The 26413-nt window shown below is 40.0% G+C and overlaps 1 protein-coding gene across 1 annotated transcript in view; it reads left to right on the top strand.

Annotated features, from left to right (window-relative positions):
• Nucleotides 1-1394: 1394 nt before the first annotated feature.
• Dnah14 (dynein axonemal heavy chain 14) overlaps nucleotides 1395-26413 on the top strand; it is a gene marked incomplete at its 3' end in the record, with an annotated part of 195772 nt that continues 170753 nt past the window's right edge. The window contains 10 exon segments of the mRNA XM_042672409.1: nucleotides 1395-1436; nucleotides 1661-1737; nucleotides 4735-4860; nucleotides 10101-10252; nucleotides 11132-11259; nucleotides 13270-13425; nucleotides 15641-15756; nucleotides 21026-21088; nucleotides 22267-22411; nucleotides 24780-24911. Of these exon segments, the coding sequence (XP_042528343.1) occupies nucleotides 1395-1436; nucleotides 1661-1737; nucleotides 4735-4860; nucleotides 10101-10252; nucleotides 11132-11259; nucleotides 13270-13425; nucleotides 15641-15756; nucleotides 21026-21088; nucleotides 22267-22411; nucleotides 24780-24911 (1137 nt within the window).

Raw genomic sequence — 26413 nt, 5'->3', positions numbered from 1 at the left:
AGAGGAACCCTATTACACTGCTGGTGGGAATGTACACTTATACAACCACTTTGGAAAGCAGTCTGGAGGGTCCTTAGAAAGCTAAAGATTGACCTCCCTTATGACCCAGTCATACCACTTCTAGGCATCTACCCTGAACAACAAGAACCAATATACAAGGACACGTGCACCTCCATGTTTATTGCAGCACTGTTTGCAATAGCTAGGATATGGAAACAACCTAGATGCCCCACCACAGATGAATGGATCCAAAAATTGTGGTATCTATACACAATGGAATATTATGCAGCCATTAGAAATGACAAAATAATGGCATTTGCAGGGAAATGGATGGAGCTAGAAGGAATCATGTTGAGCGAGGCAAGCCAAGAACGAAGAGACAAACGGTACATGGTCTCCCTGGTAAGTGGATGCTAAATCCAAAAGGTTAGGTGATACGACAAAAGTAACAGGACTTAAGAAACAAAGAACTCCCACTCATCTGGTTGAACCACTACTAAATATCCCCATGCTGCTGATCACAAATATGGTATATAACATGTGAACACTGTTATATATTACAGACTGTGGCAGACAATTTGCTCCAGGGAAGTTAGAATGAACTTGTGACTTTGAAATTATGTAATCATTTAATCACAATCAAAAAAAAAAAAAAGAACCTCGGGGAAGGGAGGGAGGGAGGGGATGGTAGGGGGAAAACAATGGAGGGGGTAACAATGTTCAAGAGGAAGTGTACTCATTACCTCACTCATGTAACTGTAACCCTCTGTATAGTAGCTTTACAATAAAAAAGCTGTACCACTTAAACCATACCTCCAGTCCAGTATTTTGCTGGTTGAGTGGATATGGAGTCTCTTGGACTCTTCAGCCTGAGCTGACTTTGAACCAGAATTCCTCAGGTTTCAGACTTCTGAGTACTAGTGCTCAGTTTGAGGAAGAAATCTTAAATTTTTGTGTATCTGTCCTGGAGCTTCAACTCAGGGCCTAGGCACTGTCCTTGAGCTTCTTTTGCTCAAGGTTGTGCTTTACCACTTGAGGCACAACTCTACTTCCTCCACCACCACTACTGCTATTTCCTCCTCCTCCTCTTCTTCCCCCTCCTCCTCCTCCTCCTCTTCCTCTTCTCTTTCTCCTCCTCTTGCTCCCTTCTTCCTTCTTCCTTCTTCTTTCTGCTTCTGCTTCTTTCTCCTCTTCTTCTTCCTCTTTTTTTGTTGTTAGCAGTTTATTGGAGATGAGATTCCTACAAACTACCCTAGCTTTAAACTGCAACCCTCAGATCTCAGTCTCCCAAGTATTTAGGATTATATACATGAGCCCACCTGCACCTGGCCTTAGACTTTTTTTTATAATCTTTATTGTAGAAGTTAACATGAACCAAGATTGTATTTACATAAATGTGTCGGTATAAGAAGGAAAACATTACCTTAGGGGAGAAGGTAACATACAGAATACCCTGCAAAGGGTAACTAGCTTAGTGATTAGTCTGGAAATCGTTTTGTATACAAAAAATGCTTGTGGTAATTGGGATGTTATGTAAAGTCTTGTGAGAAGTTGGGAATTATGTATGCAGATTTGAATACTAGTTTTCATAGCTGTCAAATTGTTTTGTATTAAAGAAGATAATGTGAATATATTTTTATAGCAACTCTTTATATAAAAGTTGGAGACATTTGTACTCATTGCTTTGACAGCTGGAAGTCAAGAGATGAACAGGAAAGAAAACCACGGAAATTCAAGGTAAAAATAAGCTATAATGACATGAAGGAGGGGGCCTGGCAGAAGTGGCAGATTGCTGCCTAGCAAGCTTGAGGCCCCGATTTCAAACTCCAGTGCTGCCAATAAAATAGAATAAAGTAAAAAAAATGAAGTTTTCTCCTAAAGTAAGACTTCAACAATATAAACCATTAAGTGAAACATCTCACATGTAATGTGATGGTTGATTGAAGTTTAGATGATCAATGGATGGTTCTGGAGTTTATAAATGTTTCTTCAGAAATTTTGTTCCTGACGAGATAGGCAGATTAGCCTTGTCTGTGCTAAAGAGAGGGGGAGAGAGGAGAAAGGAGGTTATAGGTAGGAGAAGGGTGGAAGGTGCCAACTATAGACAGAAAATGACACCACAACTGATGGAGAGAAGGCTGCATCCTTTAGTTCCTTTCCATACCCCTGGGGCACTTGCCACCATCGCAGTCCACAGCGACGCACCACCAACATGATCAGCCGGAGGATGGAGAGAAATCAATACCTCACCACTCAGCCCTGGCCCTGATGGGATGAGTGAATATGTAACTGTGGGTGTGAGTCGTCAGGCGTGCCCTGAGCAGTCTCTCCCTGTCGGCACAATACCAGGTGGTTAAAGGGAAGGAATGAGGCAGGGCCCACGGGCAGGAGGACAAAAATCACTCCTTGTGAGGAGGAGGTGGGCTGGGAAGGATTAGTTGAATAAGGAATGATAGAGGATGAGCAGAGTTAAATGGTATAAGTAAATGCCAGTGGGAATGTCTATTGGATATACGAATAGATAAAAATATGGAAAGATATATGAGACAAAGATACTGTAGTATCAAAATAGCACAGCAGCAGGAAAAGAATCCATACAGTAACTGTAACTGAAGATAGAATGTTCAGCCAAGTGGGCTATAACTGTTCTAACTCATTTGAAACAGAAGTTGACAAACTGAAGGAGAAGTGGACAAATCTACTTTTATAATGGAAAATTTTCATAAATTACTCTCATCAGTTAATCACTCTGAATCACAAAAATTAGAATATAGAAGATACGAACAACCAAATTAACAAGATTGTTTTAAAGTAGACAGAGCTTTTTACCCAACAACTACAAGATATATATTTTCAATTAACATGGAAACTTGAGTGTGCAAATACACAAATTTTTAACAAAATTTCTAAACATCACTATGATTAGTATAGACCATCTATTCTTTAATTACATTAGAAATCAGTAAAAGTGATCAACTAGAAAACCTTCACTATATTTAGAAATGAAACAGTATTTTGAAAATACTTCTAAGTAAATCATTAAAATATAATACAGGAAAAAAATTAGGAAAAAATATCTTAGAACTGAAAATATTAGACACAAGAATAAATGCTGACAGGCACCAATGGCTCATGCCTGCAATCCTAGCTACTCAGAAGGCTGAGATCTGAGGATTGAGATTCAAAGCCAGCCTGAGCAGGAAAGTCTATGAGGCTCTTATCTCCAATAAACCACCAGAAACCCAAAAGTGGCACTGGGGCTCAAGTGGTAGAGCGCTAGCCTTGAGCTGAAGAGCTGAGGGACAGCACCCACGCCCAGAGTTCAAATCCCATGACTGACCAAAAAAAAAAAAAAAAAAGAATAAATGCTTAAACTACTATACAACTATTATGTATTATTGAAAATTGTATGATTTAGCTAATTCATTGTTTAGAGAGAAATGTATAACAATCTAAACCTACATTAAAAAGGAAGAAAATAAGAATTAATGAGCCAACAATCCAAAAGTCTAAACTTGGTGATACACCTGTGAATCCAGCTATACAGGAGGCCGGACAGGAGGATTGCAATCTAAAACTGGCTCTAGGGAAAAAAGAGACTCTGCATCAGAAACATAACTCTGCTGGCCATGGCAGTCAAAGTGAGATTGGGAGGTCTGCAGATTGAAGTCAGCCTGGACAAAAAAAGTATGCACTGGTATATGCTTGTTACCCCAGCTACAGAAGTAAGACCCTTTATAAAAAATAACGAATATAGCCTGTAATCCTAGTTAGCAGGCTGAGATCTGAGGATTTCTGTCCAGTGCTAGGCAAGGCAGGAAAATCTGTGAGACTGTAATCTTTAGTTAGCCACCAAAAAACTAGAAGTGGAGTTGTGGCCCAAGTGGTAAAGCACTAGCTTTGAGTGGAAAGGCTAAAGGACAGATACCTAGGCCCTGAGTTTAAACCCCAGTATTGGCACCAGAAACAAAAAGTAGCACAAACAAGGCTGTGGATTGGCTCAAGTGGTAGAGCACCTACCTACCAGCTCAAGGCCCAGTACTATCATCAACCAACCAACCTTATCTATAGAAGAATAAAAAAAAGACATTAGGAAGAGAACTGAACAGAATAGACTTTAATAAAAGGAGAAAATAATACCAGAAATTAACAAAATAGAAATTAAAGATGAAATAGAGATCATTAAAAGCAACGGCAGTAAAACCAATTGTTGACAATATCAAGAATAAAGTCCAGAAGTAACATTACACATCATTCACAGTGCAGTTCTGTTCATTGGCACCATAACCAATTATATTTGGAAAAGGAAGAATAATACAAATGGATCTGTGAGTAAAAGGATTTAAAACTATTTAATGACAATAAAGTTGAAAATTTGTACAAGCTATAAAATTTTTTAAACTATAGTCAAAACGGACTTAAGAAACAAGGTGAATCACTGAAGTTATTGAAGTAGTAGCCGTGATCACTCCTACCAAGGCTCAACCTATGTACACACATCCCATGCATACCATGCATAGTTGCAAAGTTTAACATTCTATCAATTGATCATGGTTTACATTGTATTAAAAAGTACAGGATAGTTCATCTTGATTTATGGTGTTAATTGTATCATTTATCAAACTTAAAAATCTATTTCAATTACAAATGCAAAATAATGGATAATATGCTAACATCTTACATTTTATTGGTGTGATTATTCATTTTCTTAGAATTTTTTCTTTGTCATCTTAGACAATTGAAATATAAAGAACAGAAGTACAAAAATGTGCTACGAAAGAATCAATCATCCCATGTATCAGTAAAAGAAATGAAGAAATATGAAATATTCTCCGCACTCTTGAAAGAAGAGAGAACAGAAGAAATTTATCCAGACTACCATTCAGGCATGTTAACTTATATTTTCTCTTATGGAAATGGAAAATGGGTTTTCATAGCATTACATGAGAGCAACTGAAGTAGATTAAAAAACTAGGTAGAGCCTACTTTAAAAATGTGAAGTTTGATATTTAACTCCACAACTCAATAGTAGTTAGCAGTGTCTCCAAATACAAAGCTTGCTTGTTAAATGAACACAATCTAAATACTAATAGGAAGATGATAAAAACGTGGATACCACTAACATTACAAGAATGTAATATCTCTCTGCCAGTTTACATTTTGTATTGCCTATGTATTGTCTCATACATACCATTTTTTTTATGGAGGTTGGCATGTTCTCAAGTGTCCAGGGCTTTCTGACTGTGTGACACCCTTTCGTGCCCTGAGTATTTTTCCACATATCTCCATTTTTAAAAATGTATTCCTTTGTTCTTGCTCAAATTCTATTTCCAGTAATTTCATTAAAAAACAAAACCAAATCAGAGCTTCCTTTTATAAGCCTTGCCCCTTCTGTAGAACTGATCTTGAGGAGGGCTGGGCCCCTTGTGCTTTATGGTAAATATCACTCTGCCACACCCTTACAACAGGAGCCATCTGGTCTTCTCTCAGATCTTCCTGTGTGGTCTTTTAAGCACACAAGCATGCTACCTGTGTGACTGAAACAAAGCAAAACCACACCAAACACCTGGAGGCCTGTTTTCCTTCTGACAGTACCACTATCACCAGAATTCCCAACATTCAGTTTGTGACTCCTCACCTCTAATTCAGTCTTCATCTGGCTCCTGCTTCCTTTGCTCTACTGATTGGACTTTTCTGTGTTCATGAGATCTTTACTCACAGCCAAATCCTTATAGAAGTGATAAATTTACAAAAAATAATCTTTATTTTACTGTGTCATTTTAATCTTTGACCACTCACTTTTATCTCCCTTGACTCTTGAAGAACACTGTTGACCAAGTCATCTTGCTTGCCTATTTTCTATCTTCTCTTTCTAGCCTCTTCCATGAGTAGCCCACTACCATTTTTGAATTTGTTTTCTCTGTTTTTAAGGTCTGTCAGAAATAATATCCCTTTTCCCCTGGAAACAAGAGTAGACCTTGACTACCTCAGACAGTTTATTTCCTCTTGTAGTATGTATGAAATACACACACCAAACAACATTTAGCCCATTTTTTTTCCATTGCCTTCGGCCTCTGCTTGAAGATTGGTTTGTTTGATTTCCTAAAAGGGCCTGACCTCCAGAACTTAGGACCTTGGTTGAGCGAGACTATTTGAATCTGATCCTTTAGTTAGTTTCCTCAGGAAAGAGAGAAGATACATTTAAGACTGGGTAGCAGTGCAAGGACTTGCTTCGTTAAGGAATAATTTAAGGAATTTCTTATTGTACTTTGAAGATAGAAATCGCAGAAAGATTTTTCATTTATTTTGTTTTATACTGAGATGGAGAGGCTAGAAGAATACCAAGTCTACATATATTATGTGTGTGTATATGTATATAAAGATGGCATAATAAGCTCACCACTAACTTTTAAAAGGGATGGAGAAAGAAGTTAAAGGAATATAATAGTGGGAGTAGACTTGTTCAAAGTATGTGCTCCACCTAATGGAATCATCACAATGAAGGCCCCTTGTACTATGGATGTATGCTGATAAAAGTAGTTTTCAAAAGACGGTTCCTAGGTCCCTGGATCACTTAACCTAATGAATAGTGGTGCCGTGTACGAGTCAGGACTTGTGGGGTCTGAGGGAGAAGCCAGGAGTTCAGTTTTTGACATGCTGAGTTAGGAATATCTTGATCTATCTCAATGAGGAAGAATATCTGTTGAGCATATTTTTTGGAGCTCAGAGATGTCAGCACTGAAGTGGATGGTATATTTGGGAGTAATTGGTGGGTAAAAGATTGGACCATAGCCATGGTGAAGTTAAGGGGATTGTATAAAATGAAACTAAAGCAATTGCAGTCCTGAGTCAGAGAAAGAAGGCAGTTGCAATGGATAGGGGATTGGTTAGAACAGGCTCAAAGAGGGAGATGAAGAAGAGAATGAGTGTGGTGTCATACAAAAGAAAACACCCTGTCAGAAAGGAAAAGTTTATCAATCACACTGATATCTCAGGGAAAATCAGGACTGTAATAAGTCCATTGAATTTACTGACATCAGATGTCACTTGGGTGCCATTCTGGTAGAATTTTAAGACTGCAGTAGATTAAGAAATGGATAGTTCACTTAACATAATTTTTTCCAAGTCTTTCCATTTCCTAACAAATGGGGCAATGTCATTCTTTCTGATGGAGGCATAGATTTCCATTAGATAGATAGATAGATACATAGATAGATAGATCAAGAAAGTGATATATATATATATATCACTTTTTCTTGATCTATATATATACCACTTGATATATATATATATATATATATATATATATATATATATATATATACCATATATATACCACTTTTTCTTGATATATATATATACCACTTGATACACACACACACATATATACACACCACTTTTTCTTGATCCACTCATTTACTGAGGGGCATCTGGATTGGTTCCATATCTTAGCTATGGTGAATAATACTGCGATAAACATGGTTGTGCTGGTAGCCTTGGTATGACCTTGTTTGTGATCACTTGGGTAAATGTCCAAAAGTGGGATTGCTGGGTTGTAGAGGAGCTCTATGTGGAGTCTTTTGAGGATCCTCCATACTGATTTCCAAAGTGGTTGAACAAGTCTATGCTCCCACCAACAATGAAGAAGGGTTCCCTTTTGGCCACATCTCCTCCAGCATCTTGTTGTTACTAGATTTTTTGATTATAGCCATTCTAACTGAGGTGAGGTGGAATCTCAATATTGTCTTGATTTGCATTTCTTTTATGGCTAGAGAAGTTGAGCGTTTCTTCATGTGTCTATTGGCCATTCTTATTTCCTCTTCAAAAAAGTCTCTCTTTAAGTCTTTAGCCCACTTATTAATTGGGCAGTTGTTTCTTTGAGGATTTGTTGTTGGGGGATTTAATTTTTTGAATTCTAAGAAACATAGGTCCCATGGTTTCCCTTTGTTGCAGTGACTAGTACAAGTCTAGGACAAGCAGAGAAGGTCAAAGGCTATGTATATATGACCATATAAGATGATGTTAAGCAAAATGTATCCCAAGACAAGGACACAAGTAGTTTTTTCTTTCTTGCTATTGTTTTTAATGTACTTATAATGCACTATTTGATTCTTTTGTAAGTTCTTTCCCCACAGTATAACCTGTTTTCACTGTATTTGATTCCAGTGTTCTGCATCTTGTATATATATTTTTGTAATTTGGGGAGAGGAAGGGTTATAGCAGAATGCTTAAATGGGGATGCAGGTTGCCCCATTGTGCCGATGAGATGTACAGGACGAACTTCACAATGTTGGTGCGGGGGGAGAGAGGAGTTGGGGAGGTGGGGAGGGAAGGGATGGTAGGGAATCAAAACAAAGGAGGAGGTAACAACGCTTGATAGGAAATGTACTCATTACCCTACTCATGTAACTGTAACCCCTCGGTACAGTATTTTTACAATAATATATATATATATATATATAAATGGATAGTACTAAAGAAAGAATAGTGACCCTTATGGCCCATCTATGAATAAAGGCAACATATAAATAAAGTGATCATTGGAGGGAGCTATGGTCACAGAATGAACTTTAAGTAGGAGCTGATATGCAAAAGAATAAAGAATAGTTACTAATACACACATGAAGAGATGGGATCAAACAAAACCTGGAAAGGATTGGTTTCTGGTTGGGAGGCACAGTTCAAACATTGAGTGCAAATGTGGGTTGCTTGGTTTCTTTGGGAATAGCAGGTTGAAGGAATTCTCATCAAATGCTTTTATGATTCCCGGGAAGTAGACACTGAGATCAGTGAAGGGAAGACTGGAAGATATAACATTTCAAAGATTTGGAATTGCCAGTGAGAGAGTTGAAGAGCAAGTTAATCAGACAAAAAGGAGAGTAGTTTGTGTTCAGGGTCTATTTGTGGTCAGTTAAGTGAATTTGGACAGTTATGAATCTTCTCAGGGGGCTGTGAGACAGTGGTATAAAAAGCATAGCCAGCTGGGTTTGCCCAAGGCTTGTTTTTTGCCATACAGATCAAAAGAAAGAGGAAGTTTTGGATATTGGCAAGGGTGTGCAGAAAGACAACATAGTCTGAACTGGACATGGGGAAAAGAGGGAGTGCATGGGAGAGTGACAGGAAGGGCTGGGGCAGAGGGGTAAGTGACGTCACACACTGAGACGGATGTCATCCACACGGATCTAGCTAGATGTTGCTGAGTATGTTTCTTGAAGTCAGTCTGGCAAAATAATAAAACTGACGTTGTAGATAGGGTATATCGTTGCTTGATTTGATTGGCTGAGATAGATTAGAGATAGAAGAATAGCTGCAAAAGGAGGAAGGATGTGTGTCTCAGAGATCTAAAGTCAGAAAAACTGGAGTTATCCAAATGCTGGAAGATGTGGAGAAAGTAGCTGTCCCCCGTGCCCACGTTGCAGTAGAGCTGAGTGACCAAGCAAGCGAGGTGAACTGATGATGTTGTAAAAAGTTTTGAGCTTCAGGGGGTGGGAAGGTGGCTCAGTGGTAGAGGCTTGCCTTGTATGCCTCAGGCCCTGGGTTTGATTCTTCAGCACCACATAAGCAAAAAGAAAAACAGCCAGAAGTGGTGCTGTGGCTCAAGTGGTAGAGTGCTGGCCTTGAGCTGAAGAGCTGAGGGACAGCGCCCAGGCCCAGAGTTCAGGCCCCACGACCAGATCCCCACCCCCCCAAAAAAAAGTCATGAGCTTCAAAGTAGGGTGTCATTTTTCTTCCAAGAGGGCAAATTATAATATTGGGGAAGTGGTAAATTAGAAGGAGGAAATGAGCTAACTTTCCAATCTGGTGTGAATGGTCTGTGGGATTTAATAACCTAGTTACTCCCTAAGTGTGGCTTCACCCCACTTCCTTGTTGCACAGACAGGGCAGGTAAGGCAGACAGATGATTAACTCATAAGGCAAAAAGAACTGTGGGTGTTAAGCTTTTCTCCTAGCATGGAACTTGGGGGCTTTGACTAGAGTCTCTCCTTAGTGCATTGTTGTTTTAGTGCCTTATATAAAGACTGAGTCACTTGGTGTGTCCAACAACTGAGGTATTATTTATAGCACATACTACTTATTCCATTAATAATGGCTATGTTTTCAGATTACCCTCAAGGAAATATAATTCAACAACATATAGTTGCCCCAGAACCAATTTCCCATGAGAAGAAAGAGAAATCGAAGAGGGAAGAGGAACAAATTCATGTTTGTCCAGGAGACAGGAAAGGCCGACACTTTTTGTATAATAGAACAGGTATGTCATACCATGCTAAACCAGTAGTTTAGAAAACTACACATTTTCACATTTTCTGTAGTAATGTGTTTATATTGGATACTGATTTTAGTGGGAAAGAGCAATCTTACTGAATGTTTTATGTTCAATTGCTTAAGCAATTGTTATTGTTTTTGTACAGTTTTAAAGAGTTTATTTAGTAAAGAGAAAGTAAAGGCCACTCAGAAGAATGAGCAGTGGGACCTAGAAACCAGTTGTCCCATTTGCTAATCCTTAAATTATTTTTGAAAATTAAAATATCATTAATTAGAAAATTTATAGACTGTTCAACAATTCAGTTTTTAAAATAATGATAATGTCAAGAGGTTCTGGTTTGTTTTAGAAATTTTATGTAAGAGAAATTGTATAGTTTTGTTTTAGGCTTGCAGTAAAGCTTGATGGTTATTTCTTTTTGCTATGCTGGGAATGGAACCCAAGGCTTTACATACACTAGACAGAGACTCCACCACTCAGCTGCACATCTATACCTTGATTTTCTGAGACTACATCTTCTTGTTTAGCTCATGCTGACCTTGTGGTCTGTGTACACAGTGGAATGCAAAGAATAAAAATCCTGTCACTGTGGCAACATGGATAGACAGGGCTGGAGAAAATCACACGAAGTGAACTTAGCCAGGAGCAGAGAGATGAGTGCCACATGTCCTCCTCCTTTAGTGGAAGCGAAGGGTTCATGTCATACCAACAGAGGGTAGAGTAGTCCTTCGAGACTAGGGAGAGTCATTGTGTTAGCTTGCATATGTTAATTTTTTTTCTTTAGGTAGAAATGTTGTATATTATCCTTGAGTGATATGGTATTTACATTTACATTTATATTGGACTTAAAAATTTTTTTGACACCAGAACCACAGGATGATGAGGTGACAAGATTTCTTACTCAGCTAAGAGAAAAGCTTGGATGGCCAACTGTATTATGGAACCAGAGTCTGAAATATAATTGTCCTGAGGTTTTGGTTCAGAATGATCTAAAGGTATTCCATTTTATTCAGTTTTGGGCTATAAAGATGACTTTGAAACTATCTTAACGAACTATCTATTTAAATCATTTCAGCTGTTAACATCAATAAAAGATGTTACGTTAATATTAAGGTACAGCAATTATTTCATGGAAAATGCTTTTAAAATTATTTCTCATGGCCGGGTGCTGGTGGCTTAATGCCTGTAATTCTAGCTACTAAGGAGGCTGAGATCTCAGGATCATGGTTTAAAGCCAGCTGGGTAGGAAAGTCGGTGAGACTTATCTCCAATAAACAGCCAGAAAACTGGAAGTGGTGCTGTGGCTCAAGAGGTAGAGTGTTCACCTTGAGCTGAAGGGCTGAGGGACAGCACCCAGACCCAGAGTTCAAGCCCCATAACTAAAAAAAAAAATATTTCTCATGATTTTATTTGACTAATTTAACAATAAAAAATAAACAATGAAAATGGATAAGGCATATATATGTAGTTATACATATATACACATTTTAAGACTATAACACATTGTAATATTTGTGTCTGTTTCCTCTAAAATCTCTCTCTAGCTGACTGTGTCTCCAGGGTACCTTCTGACTCAAATTAAAAATCAACTTTTTTGTTTTTGCATATCATTTTTTTTGTGTGTGTGAAGCAAGTAAAGGCACTCATGCCTATAGTCCTAGCACTCAGGAAACTGAAATCTGGAGGATCAAAGTTTGAAGCCAGCCTGGGCAGAAAAGTTGATGAGATTTCATTTCCAATTAACTAGCAAAAAGCCAGACTGGAGGAATAGCTCAAGTGGTAGAACACCAGCCATGAGCAGGCAAGATGAGCAAGAACATGAGTCACTGAGTTCAAACCCCAGAGTCAGAAAGAAAAAGAGAAAAAGGAGGTAATCTCAGAAACCAGTTAGAAATGCATGTTCTCATTGGCATCCTCGACCCACTGAATCCGAAACTCTGAAAGTGGGTAGCTGGCTATCTATTTTATTGAGCTCTCAGATGATTTTGATGCACAGTAAAGAACCACTGCATCAAACAAGGGATCAGAAAATTTTTCTAAAAGGGATCAGATGAAGCCAGGCGCCAGTACCTCACACCTGTAATCCTAGCTACTCAGGAGGCTGAGATCTGAGGATTGCAGTTCAAAGCCAGCCAGGGCAGGAAAGTCCGTGAAACTCTTATCTCCAATAAACCACCAGAAAACGGGAAGTGGTGCTGTGGCTCAAGCGGTAGAGCGCTGGCCTTGAGCTGAAGAGCTGAGGGGCAGCGCCCAGGCCCAGAGGTCAAGCTCCAGGACCAGCAAAAAAAAAAAAAAAAAAAAAGGCTTCATGTAGAATGGCCAGTTTCTCAAAACACCAAGGAAATGACTGAGAAATTATATTTTATTGCAGAAGCTTTGAACAGGATTTTAGAGTCAGACTTGGATTCAATTCAGTTATTTGCCAAGTCTTGAACCTGTTACCTTTCTCAAATTCCCTAATGTAAGAAAATATGATTCCATATCTGTATAACGAGATTAAAAATATCACATTTTAATTCCTTAAAATTTAAGAGATAAAAGTTAAGATATTAAAGTCATTGTTATTAGTCTACATAATATATTATTGAACATATTATTACTTACTAAACATTTATTAACAATAATAGGAATTATTACTAAAATACTAAAGCACCATGTTTATCAAAATAAGTGATAGATTTTGTGTGCCTGGAAGGTTCCTGGTGTTGGCAGACAAATTCTCTGGGAGATGGCATATGTGCCATCAAGCTCCTTGGGTTAAGAAGCAGGTGTTAGTAGGTACATGGGACTTTTTTTTGAATGTTTTATCACTATGTTGTGTTAAGGAATGAAAATTAAATATATTAAATCTTTCATAAGATTAATCTTGTTAAAATTTAGACACAATGTGAGGTTAGTTATGCCTATTTTTAATCCATATTAAAATAGTTTCAATTCAATAGGTGATAAGTTCAAACATTTTTATTAGACAATTTAACCACATTTAAGTTTTTTTTTTCTATTAGGCACCTTTGAAAGATGATTGTGTATTTGTGTATTGCCTTCCCCGAGTTAGTAATAAAGGCTTTTGCAATCCATATGATCTTCGGATAGTCTCTGCCCATACAGCTAGGAAATGCAAAGAATTTTGGACTGTCTCTGCTTCATTTATTTCAAAGGTAGTATATAATGAATATCCTCAAGTTTCATACTTATGGCAGAAAAATATCCTGTTTAAGCAGTTGTATCAGTGTATACCTACAGTCACAGCACTCAGGAGGCTGGGACAGGAGGGTCAAGGGTTTGAGGCCATCCTGGGCTCCACAGTGAGACCTTGTCTCAAATGAATATCTAATTTAGAATTTAATTGCAGAAATTTATCTTTGTGCTTTGGAGAAATCTGATTATTTGAGGAGAAGATTACATTTAATAATCTCCTTGGTAGAAATTTAATAGTGATATTTTTCTTCTCTGTACAGATTTAGGTTTGACAATTAATTTTTCTTATTTTTGTGTTGGTACTGGGGCTTGAGCTAAGGGGCTGGGTGCTGTCCCTGAGCTTTTTTTTCTCAATGCTAGTGCTCTGTCACTTGTACCACAGCTCCATTTCTGGCTTTTTGGAAGTTAATTGGAGACAAGAGTCTCACAGACTTTCCCAGGCTGGCTTTGAATCACAGTCCTCAGATCTCAGCCTCCTGAGTAGCTAGAATTACAGATATGAGCCACCATTGCCCAGCTTGACAGTTAGATTTTAAGAAACATTTTCACTTCTGAATTTCTTTATTAATATTTGGTGTCCATTGTGTCTTTTTGTTGTTTTTTGTTTTTTTATTTGTTTTTTTTTTTTGGGTCCCGTTGTGGGGCCTGAACTCTGGGCCTGGGCGATGTCCCTCAGCTCTTCAGCTCAAGGCTAGCGTTCTACCATTTGAGCCACAGCGCCACTTCAGACTTTTTTTTCTTTTTTGCTTATGTGATGCTGAGGAATAGAACCCAGGGCCTTAGGCATGCAAGGCAGGTGCTCTACCACTGAGCCACCTTCCCAGCCCCTGGTGTAAATTTTTTTTTTTTTTTGTCTGTTGTGGGGCTTGAACTCTGGGCCTGGGCACTGTCCCTCAGCTCTTCAGCTCAAGGCGAGCGCTCTACCACTTGAGCTACAGCGCCACTTCCGGTTTTCTGGTGGTTTATTGGAGATAGGAGTCTCAAGGTCTCTCCTACCCGGGCTGGCTTTGAACCGAGATCCTCAGATCTCAGCCTCTTGAGTAGATAGGATTACAGGCGTGAGCCACCAGCGCCCGGCCCCTGGTGTAAATTTTAAAGAGAAGAACTTGAACATAGGCATTTACTGGTATAAGAATAACAATAATAAAGATTACTTTTATTGGCATGTTGTCAGAAACTTCATTGCTACATTCAGAAATCTCTTTAGTATACTCTTACGTAGCACTTAGATAGCTATTATAAGATACAATTGCACTATTATTTGTTTTGATCAGTTGTTTGACATGTGTTTATTTTTCCTCTGCTTTCCTCGCCTTCCTGCTTGGGCAGGACCATCTCTGTATGAAATACAGCTGTGTGTGCAGATGTAAAATGTCTACAACATGCAATGGTGAATGAAGTTGGAGATGTCTATATTAATAAAAATCTCAGTAGGCCCAGAGCCAGAGGCTCACACTTGGCATCCTAGCTGCTCAAAAGGCTGAGAGCTAAGAATGGTTGTTTGGAACCAGTCTGGGCAAGAAAGTCAATGAGACTCTTATCTCCAGTTAACTTCCAAAAATCCAGCAGTAGAGCTGTGGCTCAAGTAGTAGAGTGGGAAAAAAAAGCATAATGTAGATGCTGACATAGACATGCATTTATTTCTGAAAGAAAATGTTAATTTGGATGAGGGAGGGACTTTGGAAGAGAAAGAATTCTTTGATAAAGGGCATTTGAATGTCAAAATGACCCTGGGATTATAAATGAACTATTATGTTCATTTTGAGTTGAGTTTATAAATGATCTACCTATCTAAAACATACCATCATTTCTCTTTACAGATAGATAGGGATATAGCTATAGCTATTGATATAGATATATATTGATGGCCTAATACCTTTGGGGCAAGCATTGTACCACTGAGTCACACCCCCTAACTGAGTTCACTAACACCGCTTTTGTAGAACATATAAAAGTCTCGAGACTCAAAATTTTAATAGTTATTTGTAGAGAGTCATCTCTATGGAGTATCTTTTCTCCTCTCTGTGTAACATACGAGGCTATCAGGAGAAAATGGCAAGTTTGGGAGCTGTGTTAGGTGAGTTGAAAAAAGCTTGATTAGGAAGCTAAGCCTATGCCAAATGTAGGCTTCTTTAATTTCCTAAATATATGTCATCTTTTTGTACTTCGCACTTACAGATTACTAAAACAGGCATCAACATAGAAGACGTGGAGCTCATACCTGCTTTAGAATGGCTATCAGAGAGACAACAGTACTATTTCTTACAGCAGTTTAAAGTATTTTCCAATTTTCGGTAAGACAAATGAAACTAAATCAGTTTTTCAATAGTTGATTCTGTTGCCTGAGCCACATCTGCATTTCATGTTGGTGGGACCATGTTTCTTGGGAACTATAGCAGAATGGGATGTTCTATATACAAGGGAAAGGAAACTCTTGTTCTTTTAAATTTTTATTATACTTTTGTGTCTGCGCAATTACTAGGATTTGAGCTCAAGGCCTGGGCACTGACCCTTACCTTTGTCCCCTCTATGCTATCATTTGAGTCAGCTCCACTTGCAGCTTTTGGTGCTTAATTGGTGTTAAGAGTGGAGTATGTTCTTGCCCTGTGCATAGCCCTTAGTTTTGTTCCCAAAATTCATAAAGTCATTTTGAATGTGGACTTACTGATGGCAAAGGTCATAAAAGATGGTGTTGTTTGAATTTGGAGTGGTTTTGAAAAGTTCAATAAATGCTAGGCATGGTAGTATATACCCACTACAATCCTACTTATGTGAGAGGCAGACTGCAGTCTGAAGTTGGTCATGAGTGTCGTGCCCACCTCAACCAGCAAGGAAGATGCGACCCGGGATTCTTTTCAATGCGGTTTATTCAGGAACCTTATCTACAAGCTTCTCTCCCGCTGGCTTCTTCCCGCTTCTCCTTCTCCCCCCCCCCCCCCCCCCCCCCCCCCCCCCCCCCCCCCCCCCCCCCCCCCCCGTGCTCCAGTTATAAGCCTCCTGGATGGCCAATCCCAAAGTGCTACGTGGCATATACCGATAGGGCTGCAAACACGGAAGCAAACTAGGAGCCAAGTCATAGCCATATAAGGAGTTGTTTTTCTTACAGAGAGCACTCGTCACCGGGAAGACGGAAGGCGGGAGCCAGCGCCATCTTTGGTCGCAGCCATGCGGCCGCGCCGGGCCGTCTTTGGTCGCGGCTCCCGCAGCTCTCCACACATGAGCAAGAAAATGTAGAACCCTCTCTGGAAAATAAAGTATAAGAAAAGGGTTGGAGCATTGCTCAAGTGGTTGTTGAATGTCTGCCTAGCAAGTATAAGATCTTAAGTTCAAACACAGTACCACAAAATGTTTAATGCATGGACCTGTAGATTCATTACAAGGCCAGAATAACAGTTGGAAATAACACTGGTGCAGCTGTTTTGTAAATTTTTTTTTGCTTTTGGTGCTGGTACTGGGGTTTAAACTTGGGGCCTTGGCATTGTTCCTGAGTTTATTTGCTCAAGAATAGTGCTCTACCACTTTGAGCCACAGCTCCACTTCCAGCATTTTACATTTGGGTGGTTATTTGGAGATAAGAGTATCATGGACTTTCCTGTCTGGCTGGCTTTGAACTGCAATCCTCAGATCTCCCTCACTCTCCTGAGTAGCTAGAATTATAGGCATGAGCCAGGGGCAGCTGGCTGATGCAGTTTTAAATATACAGAAAATGGTGGAAGGGTGAATTTGTCCAAAATGCATTATATGAATGAATGGAAATGCCATACAAAGCTTCTTGTATTCCAAGTGTGTACTAATTGAAAAATATATAAATATATATGTATATATAAGTGAACAGATACCAAAAACTGTCCTCGATATGATATCCTAAGCTGATAATTAGTTTTACATGGTAAGTAGGTAGTGCTTGCATATCCTTGATAAGACATTTCAGCCACCTGCCCCAATGTGGCTTAGATCCTAGGCTTTTAGGTGGTGGGCTGTGTGCTGGTCAGAGCTTTCTGGTTGAATGGTGAGTGCCTGTTGTAGGGCTTTCTTGTGGACTGGTATGCATGGCTAGTACAGGACTTTCTGGTAGACTGGCATGGATGCCTGATGCAGAGCTTTCTGGTGGACTGATGGGTGTGGTTGGAGCAGTTTTCTGATGGATTGATGACTCTGCCTTGTTCAGAGCTCACTGTGTAGTGGTGTGTTTGTCTTGTGAAAAACTTTCTGGTGAAATTTTATTTGAGTGGTCTAGAACTTTCTGATGGACTAGTGAATGTCTGGGCATCTTTTGTGTGTGACTAGCGCAGAGCTTTCTGGGATGTGTATCTGCTTCAGAGCTTCCTGGTGGATGGTGGTGTCAGTTTCAGAACGTGATGGACCATGTGTGCGACTGCTTCATAGCACTCAGGAGATTTGACTGTGGCCTGTGCCAAGCTTCCTGGGGGAGGGTGTGCATGCCCGGTGTGTCACTTTCTAGTGTACGAGCATGTGTGCCTGGTGTGAATGGGTGGTGTCAAGTTTTTTGGTGAAGTGTGTACCTGGCATAGAGCTTTCTTGTGGGTTGATATGTGTCTTGGGCTAACCCTTGAGTGGACTCATGTACATGTGTGCTGCAGAGCTTTTGGCTGGACTCCTGTCTGTCTGGTACAGAGCTTCCTGTTAGATTCTTGAGCATGCCTTGTGACAGAGCTTTCTCACAGGCTGTTGGTTGTTGCTTGTATAGATCTGTCCAGTGGACTATTGTGTGTGGCCAATGAGGAGCTTTGTGATGGACTGGTTTTATGTGTGTGTGTGTGGGGTGAGGTGGTGCATTGCTATATGGTACAGTAGTATGTGTGCTTGCTGTAGAGCTTTCTGGTGACAGTGTATGTGACCTCTGCAGAGCTTTCTGGGCTGGTGTGCATGCTTGGTGCAAAACTTCCTGGTAGGCTTCTGTGTTTGGCTCGTGCAGTGCACTCTGATGGACTGTCAGGTGTGGTGTGTGCAGTGCTTTGAGATAGAGTGTTGCAGAGCTTTCTGGGGGAGTGTAGGGTACACAACTACCTGTTCTGTGTGTCTAGGACAGAGCTGTCAGGTGGATTGGATTGGTCTACTGGACTGGTGCAGAACTTTCAGGTCAGTTGTAGGTTCCTTGGTCTAGAGCTGTCAGGTGGGATTCGCTGTGTAGAAGTGTAGATCTGTCTGGTGGGCCTCCGTGCATGCTTGGTATGGAACTTTCTGTTAGACTGGTGTTTGTGCCTGGTGCTGGCACTTGTGGTTGGCTGGTGTTGGGGGTGCTGATAAGTGTCTTTGGAGAGCCCTTTGGACATCTAGTTTGGTGGACTTTTGTTTGTTGCTTTGCACAGAGCCCTGTGATGGATCAGGCTATGTTGTGTGCTGGTATTTCTGTTTCTGGCACACTGGTGTGTGTGGTTTGTGTAGAGCTTTTTGGTGGACTTAATTTAGAAATTTTTTTTTGTTGGTACCAGGGTTTGAAGAAGTCAGGGCCCTGGAGTTCTTCAACTTGTTTGCTTGGCTGGAATTCTACCTCTTGGGTTATGCCTTCATCCTTTTTTTTTTTTTTGTTACTGGGGTACAAAAACTTGAACTGGAGGCCTTGCACTCTTACCCAAGTTTTTGTTTGTTTCTAGCACTTCCCACTTGAGCCACGCCTCCCCTTCTGGCTTGTTGCTGGTATAACTGTAGATAAGTGTCAGAGATGTGTTTTTCTGGGCTGGCTTTGAACCATGATCTCAGATCTCAGCTTTCTGAGTAGCTAGGATTACAGGAGTGAGCCACTGGAACCTGGCTTCTGGTGGGCTTTGTGTGTGCCTGGAGCAGAGCTTTCTGGCTGACTGGTGTGTGGCTGTTGGCGAATTTTCTGGTGAACTCATACATTCACTTAACGTAGAACTTTGAGGTAGATTCTATGTGTCTGGTGCAGAGCTTTCTGATGAATTAGTTGGGTAGTTCATGCAGAGCTTGCTGGTAAAATGGCATGCATGCCTGGTTTAGGAGTTTCTAGTGGTCAGTATGTGTGGCTGGTACACAGGTTTTGTGTCTTTATTGGTCTGTCTGAGTTACACTGATGTGTTTGTCTGGTGGACAGTTTTCTTTTGGACCATGTTGTGGCTGGTGCAGTTTCTGGCTGGACTGGTGTGCGTGCCTGATAAGACCCTTTCTCGTAAAATGCAGTGCGTGGCTGGCATGCCCCTCTGTGGTGGACTGGTGTGTGCGCCTGGTCCAGAGCTGGCGGGGCTTGGTCTGTGTGGCTGCTTCAGGCTGTTCTGATGGGCTGGCTTCTGTGCCTGGTGCAGAGCGCTGTTTGTGTTCTGTGGACTGGTGCATGGCTGGTGCAAGTGCCCGCTGCAGGGTCAGTGCAGTGCTCTTGGGTTGTGAGGGATTTTCTAGATTCCTGAGTAACTGGCATAGAGGGTGTGGACTCCTGTGAAATGTCATTGGAAGGCTGCTCATGTGGAGTGCGGTTGCTAGATCTGTGTGAGGTGACTGATTACTCAGGTCTCAGGTGTGTCTCTAAAGAATACCTGAGATGGCCTTGGACTGCTTAGATAACGCCAGGGTTGTGGCCAAGACTGACCATCCAACTGGATTCCTGGGCATTTGTGTCCCTTCCTCAATGGCTTTCACCTGCTACTTAAGGATTACTAAGAATGTAAAAGTCACAACGGTCACCATTTCCTCAAGAGGCAGTGTCCCCAGGGAAGGGGGGTTTGAGGTGTTAGTCAGTTAGACCTCGATGGTACAAAGTGGGAGTCTGGGCGACAGATCAGAGAGGGGCATGTCTACTTCACATATTATGGAACATAAATAATCACCAAAGAAACCTATCAGCACTCTTTCATGTGGTTCTTTTGAGTTCTTTAAGACGGCACATGAATCTGTGTTTTGTAAGTATGATAAAATATCAAAATGACATATACCATCTTAATTTTTATTCAGTACTCTACAAAGATTTTTATTTATCAGTTACCATTTCATTGTCACTGAAAATTGAGTTTTGACTATTCTTGGTCTAAAAGTTAGCTTTCAAAATAGTAAGCCAATTACTGTATAAGGGAAAGTAATAAACTTAGAGATTTTGATACTTACTAGTATGTTGCAGCTAAGTAAACTCTGTGTCTGATTTTCAAGTGCATTTATCTTTTTTTTTTTTTGGTCGGTCATGGGGCTTCAACTCTGGGCCTGGGCGCTGTCCTTCAGCTCTTCAGCTCAAGGCGAGCACTCTACCACTTGAGCTACAGCGCCACTTCCGGTTTTCTGGTGGTTTATTGGAGATAGGAGTCTCACAGTCTCTCCTGCCTGGGCTGGCTTTGAACTGCGATCCTCAGATCTCAGCCTCCTGAGTAGAGAGGATTACAGGCGTGAGCCACCAGCGCCCGGCTCAAGTGCATTTAACTCTTACTGTATATTCTGTTGACAGTTTGGTAGAAAATTTATATCATTTAATATTTATTTTAATGCCTTTGGGATAAGTAAAACATATTGTAAGGAATTTTATAATACTGTTAAGCTCTTACTAAATTCTGTATAAACATATGATTTGTAAACATAGAATGTAAGAAGTGTTTTTCCTTTCAGAATTAATAAGGCTTTTGTTACCTGGAAAGTGAATGTTAGGAGAATTAAGACAGAGACGAGCAAGTAAGTCTTGATATGCAATACATTTATACAAAATTTTTTTTTTTTTGGGTCCGGTCGTGGGGCCTGAACTCTGGGCCTGGGCACTATCCCTCAGCTCTTCAGCTCAAGGCTAGCGCTCTACCACCTGAGCCACAGCGCCACTTCCGGCTTTTTTTCTTTTTGCTTATGTGGTGCTGAGGAATCGAACCGAGGGCCTCAGGCATGCAAGGCAAGTGCTCTACCACTGAGCTACCTTCCCAGCCCTACCTTCCCAGCCCAAATTTATACAAATTTTATATGTACCTATGCATCATTGCCTCACACCTGAAATCCTAGCTAGCCAAGAGACTGAGATCTAAGGACCAAGATTTGAAGCCAGCTTGGGCAGGAAAGCCCATGAGACTCTCTCCAGTTAACCACTATAAACCCAGAAGTAGAGCTGTGGCTCAAGTGGTAAGGCACCAGCCTGAAAAAGTTAAGGGACAGCATACCCAACCATGAGTTCAAGCCCCAATAGTGGTACCAAAGATACTCAAAGGAAAGCTATATAAGTGTACTATGAAAGCTGATGCCAGGGTTTGATGCCATGGCTTGCTTAGGAGTGGCATTGTCCCATGCGAGCATATCTCCAGCCCCCAAAGTGTCATCATGGTATGCCATTGCCGCACACATTTTTGATGAAACTACATGCTACCCAGGCTGCTTTCTTAGCATTGTCTTTTCAACGTTTTTTTAGTTTGCAGAAGTTTGACAATGTTGATATGTCTTGTTTGTCTCTATTTTGAGTTCCCTTAGCCTCATGGTCTAATGGGGCTCATAGTCTATGATTGTCTTTTGCCCAATTTTGGAAGTTTTCAGCTATTACTTTGTAAATTGAAAGCATATAATTTATTTTATATAACTGTTTGGTATCACAAAATTATTAGAATTCAACAGCATAACAGAATAATACTGTGTGTTTTCTCTTCTGTTTTGCTTTTTTACTCAACATACCCAGTACCCAGAACATTGCATGCAACACCTTCTAGTGCTTACTTGATCGTATTATCTAACATGTGGTCTGTGTGACAATAGAGGGTTACAGGAGTGTTTTCTGTACAGTGCCAGCTTGCCTCTATGTGAAATAAACTCTGCTAGTTACCTCTAGATACATTTTCTGTATTTGGAATGAAATATGTCTGAAAAATTTTAACTTTTAGGATATTTTTGTATAAACATCTCTTTTTCGCTGATGAGTTTTTCCAAGACTGTTTACTACATATAAAGGGACTTTGTGAAGATGCAATGAATTTCAATAATAATAAAAAACGTAAGGATAAGCCACCCGTGGTGTGTTTTGTGAAGGTGAGTAGAAGGATATTACTATATACCAGTACTGGTATAGAAACTCGGAAAAACAGTTGATTTTTAACAAGCCATTCAGTATATGTCTGATTCGAAAGTCAGATTGGGTCATGAATGTTAGGCCCTCAGTAACAGAATAAGGGGAAAACAGGATCCAAGTCTCCCCCAAAGGATAGAGGCCATCTTAGTAACATTAGAGAAAAGTTTGCAAGAATTGAAGTTTCTGAGATTTAAGGAAAAGCCAGGTCAGGTATAGGAAGGGTGGAGATGTGTAGTTAGGAAAACAAAGCCTGGGATGAGGAGTCAGTAAGGGGCAACTTGTTCATGAGAACTGGAAGGCTGCAGGGTGGGATGGAGCAGGTGATGCGGGAGGTTGAGGGTGAGGAGATAAACAGGCAGCAAGTTAATGAAAGATGAGGTCTTACAGTAAACACCACGGATGGCATCGTGAGTGTACCAGAACACTCTCTTTGGAGGAAAGCACACTTTGTTTGGCTTTTTTGAGACAAGGTTAGCCAGCCTCAAATTCACTGTCCCCAAACCTTTGCCTCCTATGTGCAAAAGCACACCTTTAAATGGTGTAAAATTTCTAGAAAGTTAACCCATATTTGCTCATTTTATTCAAATTTCCCTTTCAACTGAACAACGTGCATTTTACAGGTCACCACCTACCCAGATTCTCAGAATAAGGTACAGCAATGACACGGGATCAGTTTTTGTAGCCAAGAGTGAAGTTAGTCAGGCTGGGAAGGTGGCTCAGTGGTAGAGTGCTTGCCTTGCATGCATGAGGCCTTGGGTTCGATTCTTCAGTACCACATAAGCAGAAAAAGCCGGAAGTGGCGCTATGGCTCAAGTGGTAGAGCGCTAGCCTTGAGCTGAAGAGCTGAGGGACAGTGCCCAGGCCCAGAGTTCAGCCCCATACGACCGACCCCCCCCCCCCCCCCCCCCCCCCGCCCTATTAACAAATTCCTCAGTTGATTCTTGATTCTTACCTGGGGTGAATTTCCAAACTTTTTTTTTTTTTTTTTCTGATCTTGGGGCTTGAACTTAGGGCCTGGGTCCTGTCCCTGAGCTTTTTCACTCAAGGCTGGTGCCCTACTACTTGAGCCACAGCTCTACTTCTGCCTTTGTTGTGGTGCTTAATTTGAGATAAGAGTCTCAGGGAGGGGCTGGGAAGGTGGCTCAGTGGTAGAGCGCTTGCCTGCTTGCCTTGCATGCATGAGGTCCTGGGTTCAATTCCTCAGCACCACATAAGCAAAAAAGAATAAAACGAAGTGGCGCTGTGGCTCAAGTGGTAGAGCGCTAGCCTTGAGCTGAAGAGCTGAGGGACAGCGCCCAGGCCCAGAGTTCAGGCCCCACGACCAGATACCCCCCCCCCCCCAAAAAAAAAGAGTCTCAGGGACTTTCCTGCCCAGACTGGCTTCAAACTGAGATCCTCAGATCTCAGCCTCCTGAGTAGCTATTTTTAAAGAATAATAACTGAACATGTTGTTTGAGGGAAAACATTGTAAATAAAGAGATACTGAGGGAATCATTACACTACTAAAACAATGCAAGTGTAAATATAATTCACAAGGGACTGAATTATAACATTGGTGGTACGAGCAAAGAAGAAGAAAGATTTTGAGACGTGTTTTATTGGGAAAATCAGGGCCTAGTGTTGAGCTGTGAGGCCAGGAGAAGGAGAAATAGTAAATCCAAATGCTGAGTGAGAGGAGGGCTGTTTGGTCTTGTTTGCTTGGGGACTATATATTTAATTATTATTATCAGTATACCTAGAGATGCAGAGGTCTGCATATTTATTGATGAGAATGCAGCAAAAGAATTTCACTGTAGGAAAAACAAGAAAATACTGAATGAAGGGAGGAAGAATGGTAGCAATTGTATGATAGATGAAACACTCTTTTCCGATGTTACCCCAAAGAATTAATGGCATGTTTGATACAAATTCTCTATACTGGATCCAGAATTAATTATGAGTAAATTTTATCTTATTCTTTATTATTTAATGTTTAGCCTCTATCCTGTATTTCATGTTTATGTTTTTATAAACATTTGGAATTTCAAAAGTAAAAGTAATTTCTAGGATTGTAGGTTTTTCAACATACTTAAAATATCTTCAACTTTAATCATGGTTATGATTTCAAAAATGTGTTTTTCTCTCTTTGTATCAATGTTTAGGTAGATTTAACTATGGCTATTTAAATTTGAATAACATGTAAGCCATATAGTATATAAAGCATTAAGCATTTAAAGGAGAAATTATAAAGTGTGCTCTTGTAAATAACCTGAAAAGACAACCAAATATCTAATTTTTATGAATGAATTTTTATTTTCTGACACTCAGTATTTACTCTCATTTAACTAGCTGGATCGTTCTCAAACATACTCTCTTGATGAATTTTATGAAGAACAGTTGCAGCAAGGTGTGCGGGCTCTGAAACAACTGGAGGTCATCAAGGATAAATCAATTTTAAAGATAAAAAGCACAATCTTAAAGGTAACTCTTACTATGTACTGCCTGAAGCATTACTCCAAATTGTTTTCTTGGGAAATGGGCAATTGGACAGAATGGGCAGTTGACTGACCAACTGATACTACCTATGTAGTATGTATAAGAACTTTCTAACCTGGTGCTGGTGGCTCGTGCCTGTCAGCTACTCAGGAGGTTATCTGAGGATCATGGTTCAAAGCCAGTCCAGGCAAGAAAGTCTGTGAGACCCTTATCTCCAATAAACTACTCAAAAAAATCGAAAGTGGAGCTGTGGCTCCACTGTGGTAGAGTGCTCATCTTCAGCAAAAGAAACTCAGGGACAGTGACCAGGCTCAGAGTTCAAGTACCAGGACTGGCAAAAGAAAAAATAGAACTTTCCAAAATGTTACAGAATATGCAAAGAAATATGTATGTATTTGTTGATATATGTCTGAATACCTATATATGTATATTTATACATGAACCTTAAAGCATAGAATCTATCTTGAGCTGGCAATGTAAAGGGAAACTATACTAATAATAAAGTTTACAGCATTCATAAGATAAAGAAAAATCTATTGCTCAGGAAAAACACAACTAGATGAAATAAAACTTTACAAAGGATTTTATAAAGAAGATAATAAATGATGTCTTTGACACATTCTTATTGTATATACTGGTCACTAATATGTACTTCTTTGTGTGACTTCCCAAACTTGAGTCAATTCCTTGGAGTGAGGCATGAACTTGCAAACTTCAGAAGTAAATTTTTTCTTTCATTTTATTTTTTTTTTAAATTTAATGTTATTGTAAATGTGATGTACATAGGAGCTACAGTTACATATTGTCAAACAGTGTTTTTTCTCCCACTTTACTTCCCCTCCCCCCAACTCTTCCCTCCCAAATTGTAAAGTTCATTTCCAACATAGTATCTTGTGAGGATCACTGTTGCATTGGTTCACCCTTTGTCCTTTTTCTTACCATTTTGTGATTCCTCTTCCTATCCCCAAATCAGACAAATATATATACAAGACACAGGGCACCAAAATAAAAAAAACAGTGACAATGGAATAAACCAAAGGGGGGAGGAAAGAAAGAAAAAAGAAATAACTTCACATAGCACATTAAAAAAAACAACACCTCTTGTTTGCATATCTTGAAGTTCATTTTGATTACCATCATTTGATATGGCTATTGAGCTATTGATCCTCTGCTAGGACTATGCTAGACATACTAATTATTACAAATGAGGGAAACCATGGAGCCTATGTTTCTTTGAGTTTGGTTTACTTCACTTAATATGATTTTTTTCCCAAGTCTTTCCATTTCCTTATGTATGTGGGGTGATGTTGTTTTTTTCTGATAGATGCATAGACTTCCACTGTGTGTGTGTGGGGTGTGTGTGTGTGTGTGTGTGTGTGTGTGTGTGTGTGTGTGTGTGTATCATATTTTCTTGATCCATTCATCTATTGAGGGGCATCTGGGTTGGTTCCATGTCTTAGCCATGGTGAATAATGCTACAGTGAATA

Source organism: Dipodomys spectabilis, unplaced genomic scaffold, assembly GCF_019054845.1.
Source record: "Dipodomys spectabilis isolate Male_0828 unplaced genomic scaffold, ASM1905484v1 ptg000706l, whole genome shotgun sequence".
In the NCBI taxonomy this organism is placed as follows: Eukaryota; Metazoa; Chordata; class Mammalia; order Rodentia; family Heteromyidae; genus Dipodomys; species Dipodomys spectabilis.
Note: the sequence above shows the minus strand (reverse complement) of the source record. Positions and strands in the feature narration are given on the sequence as shown.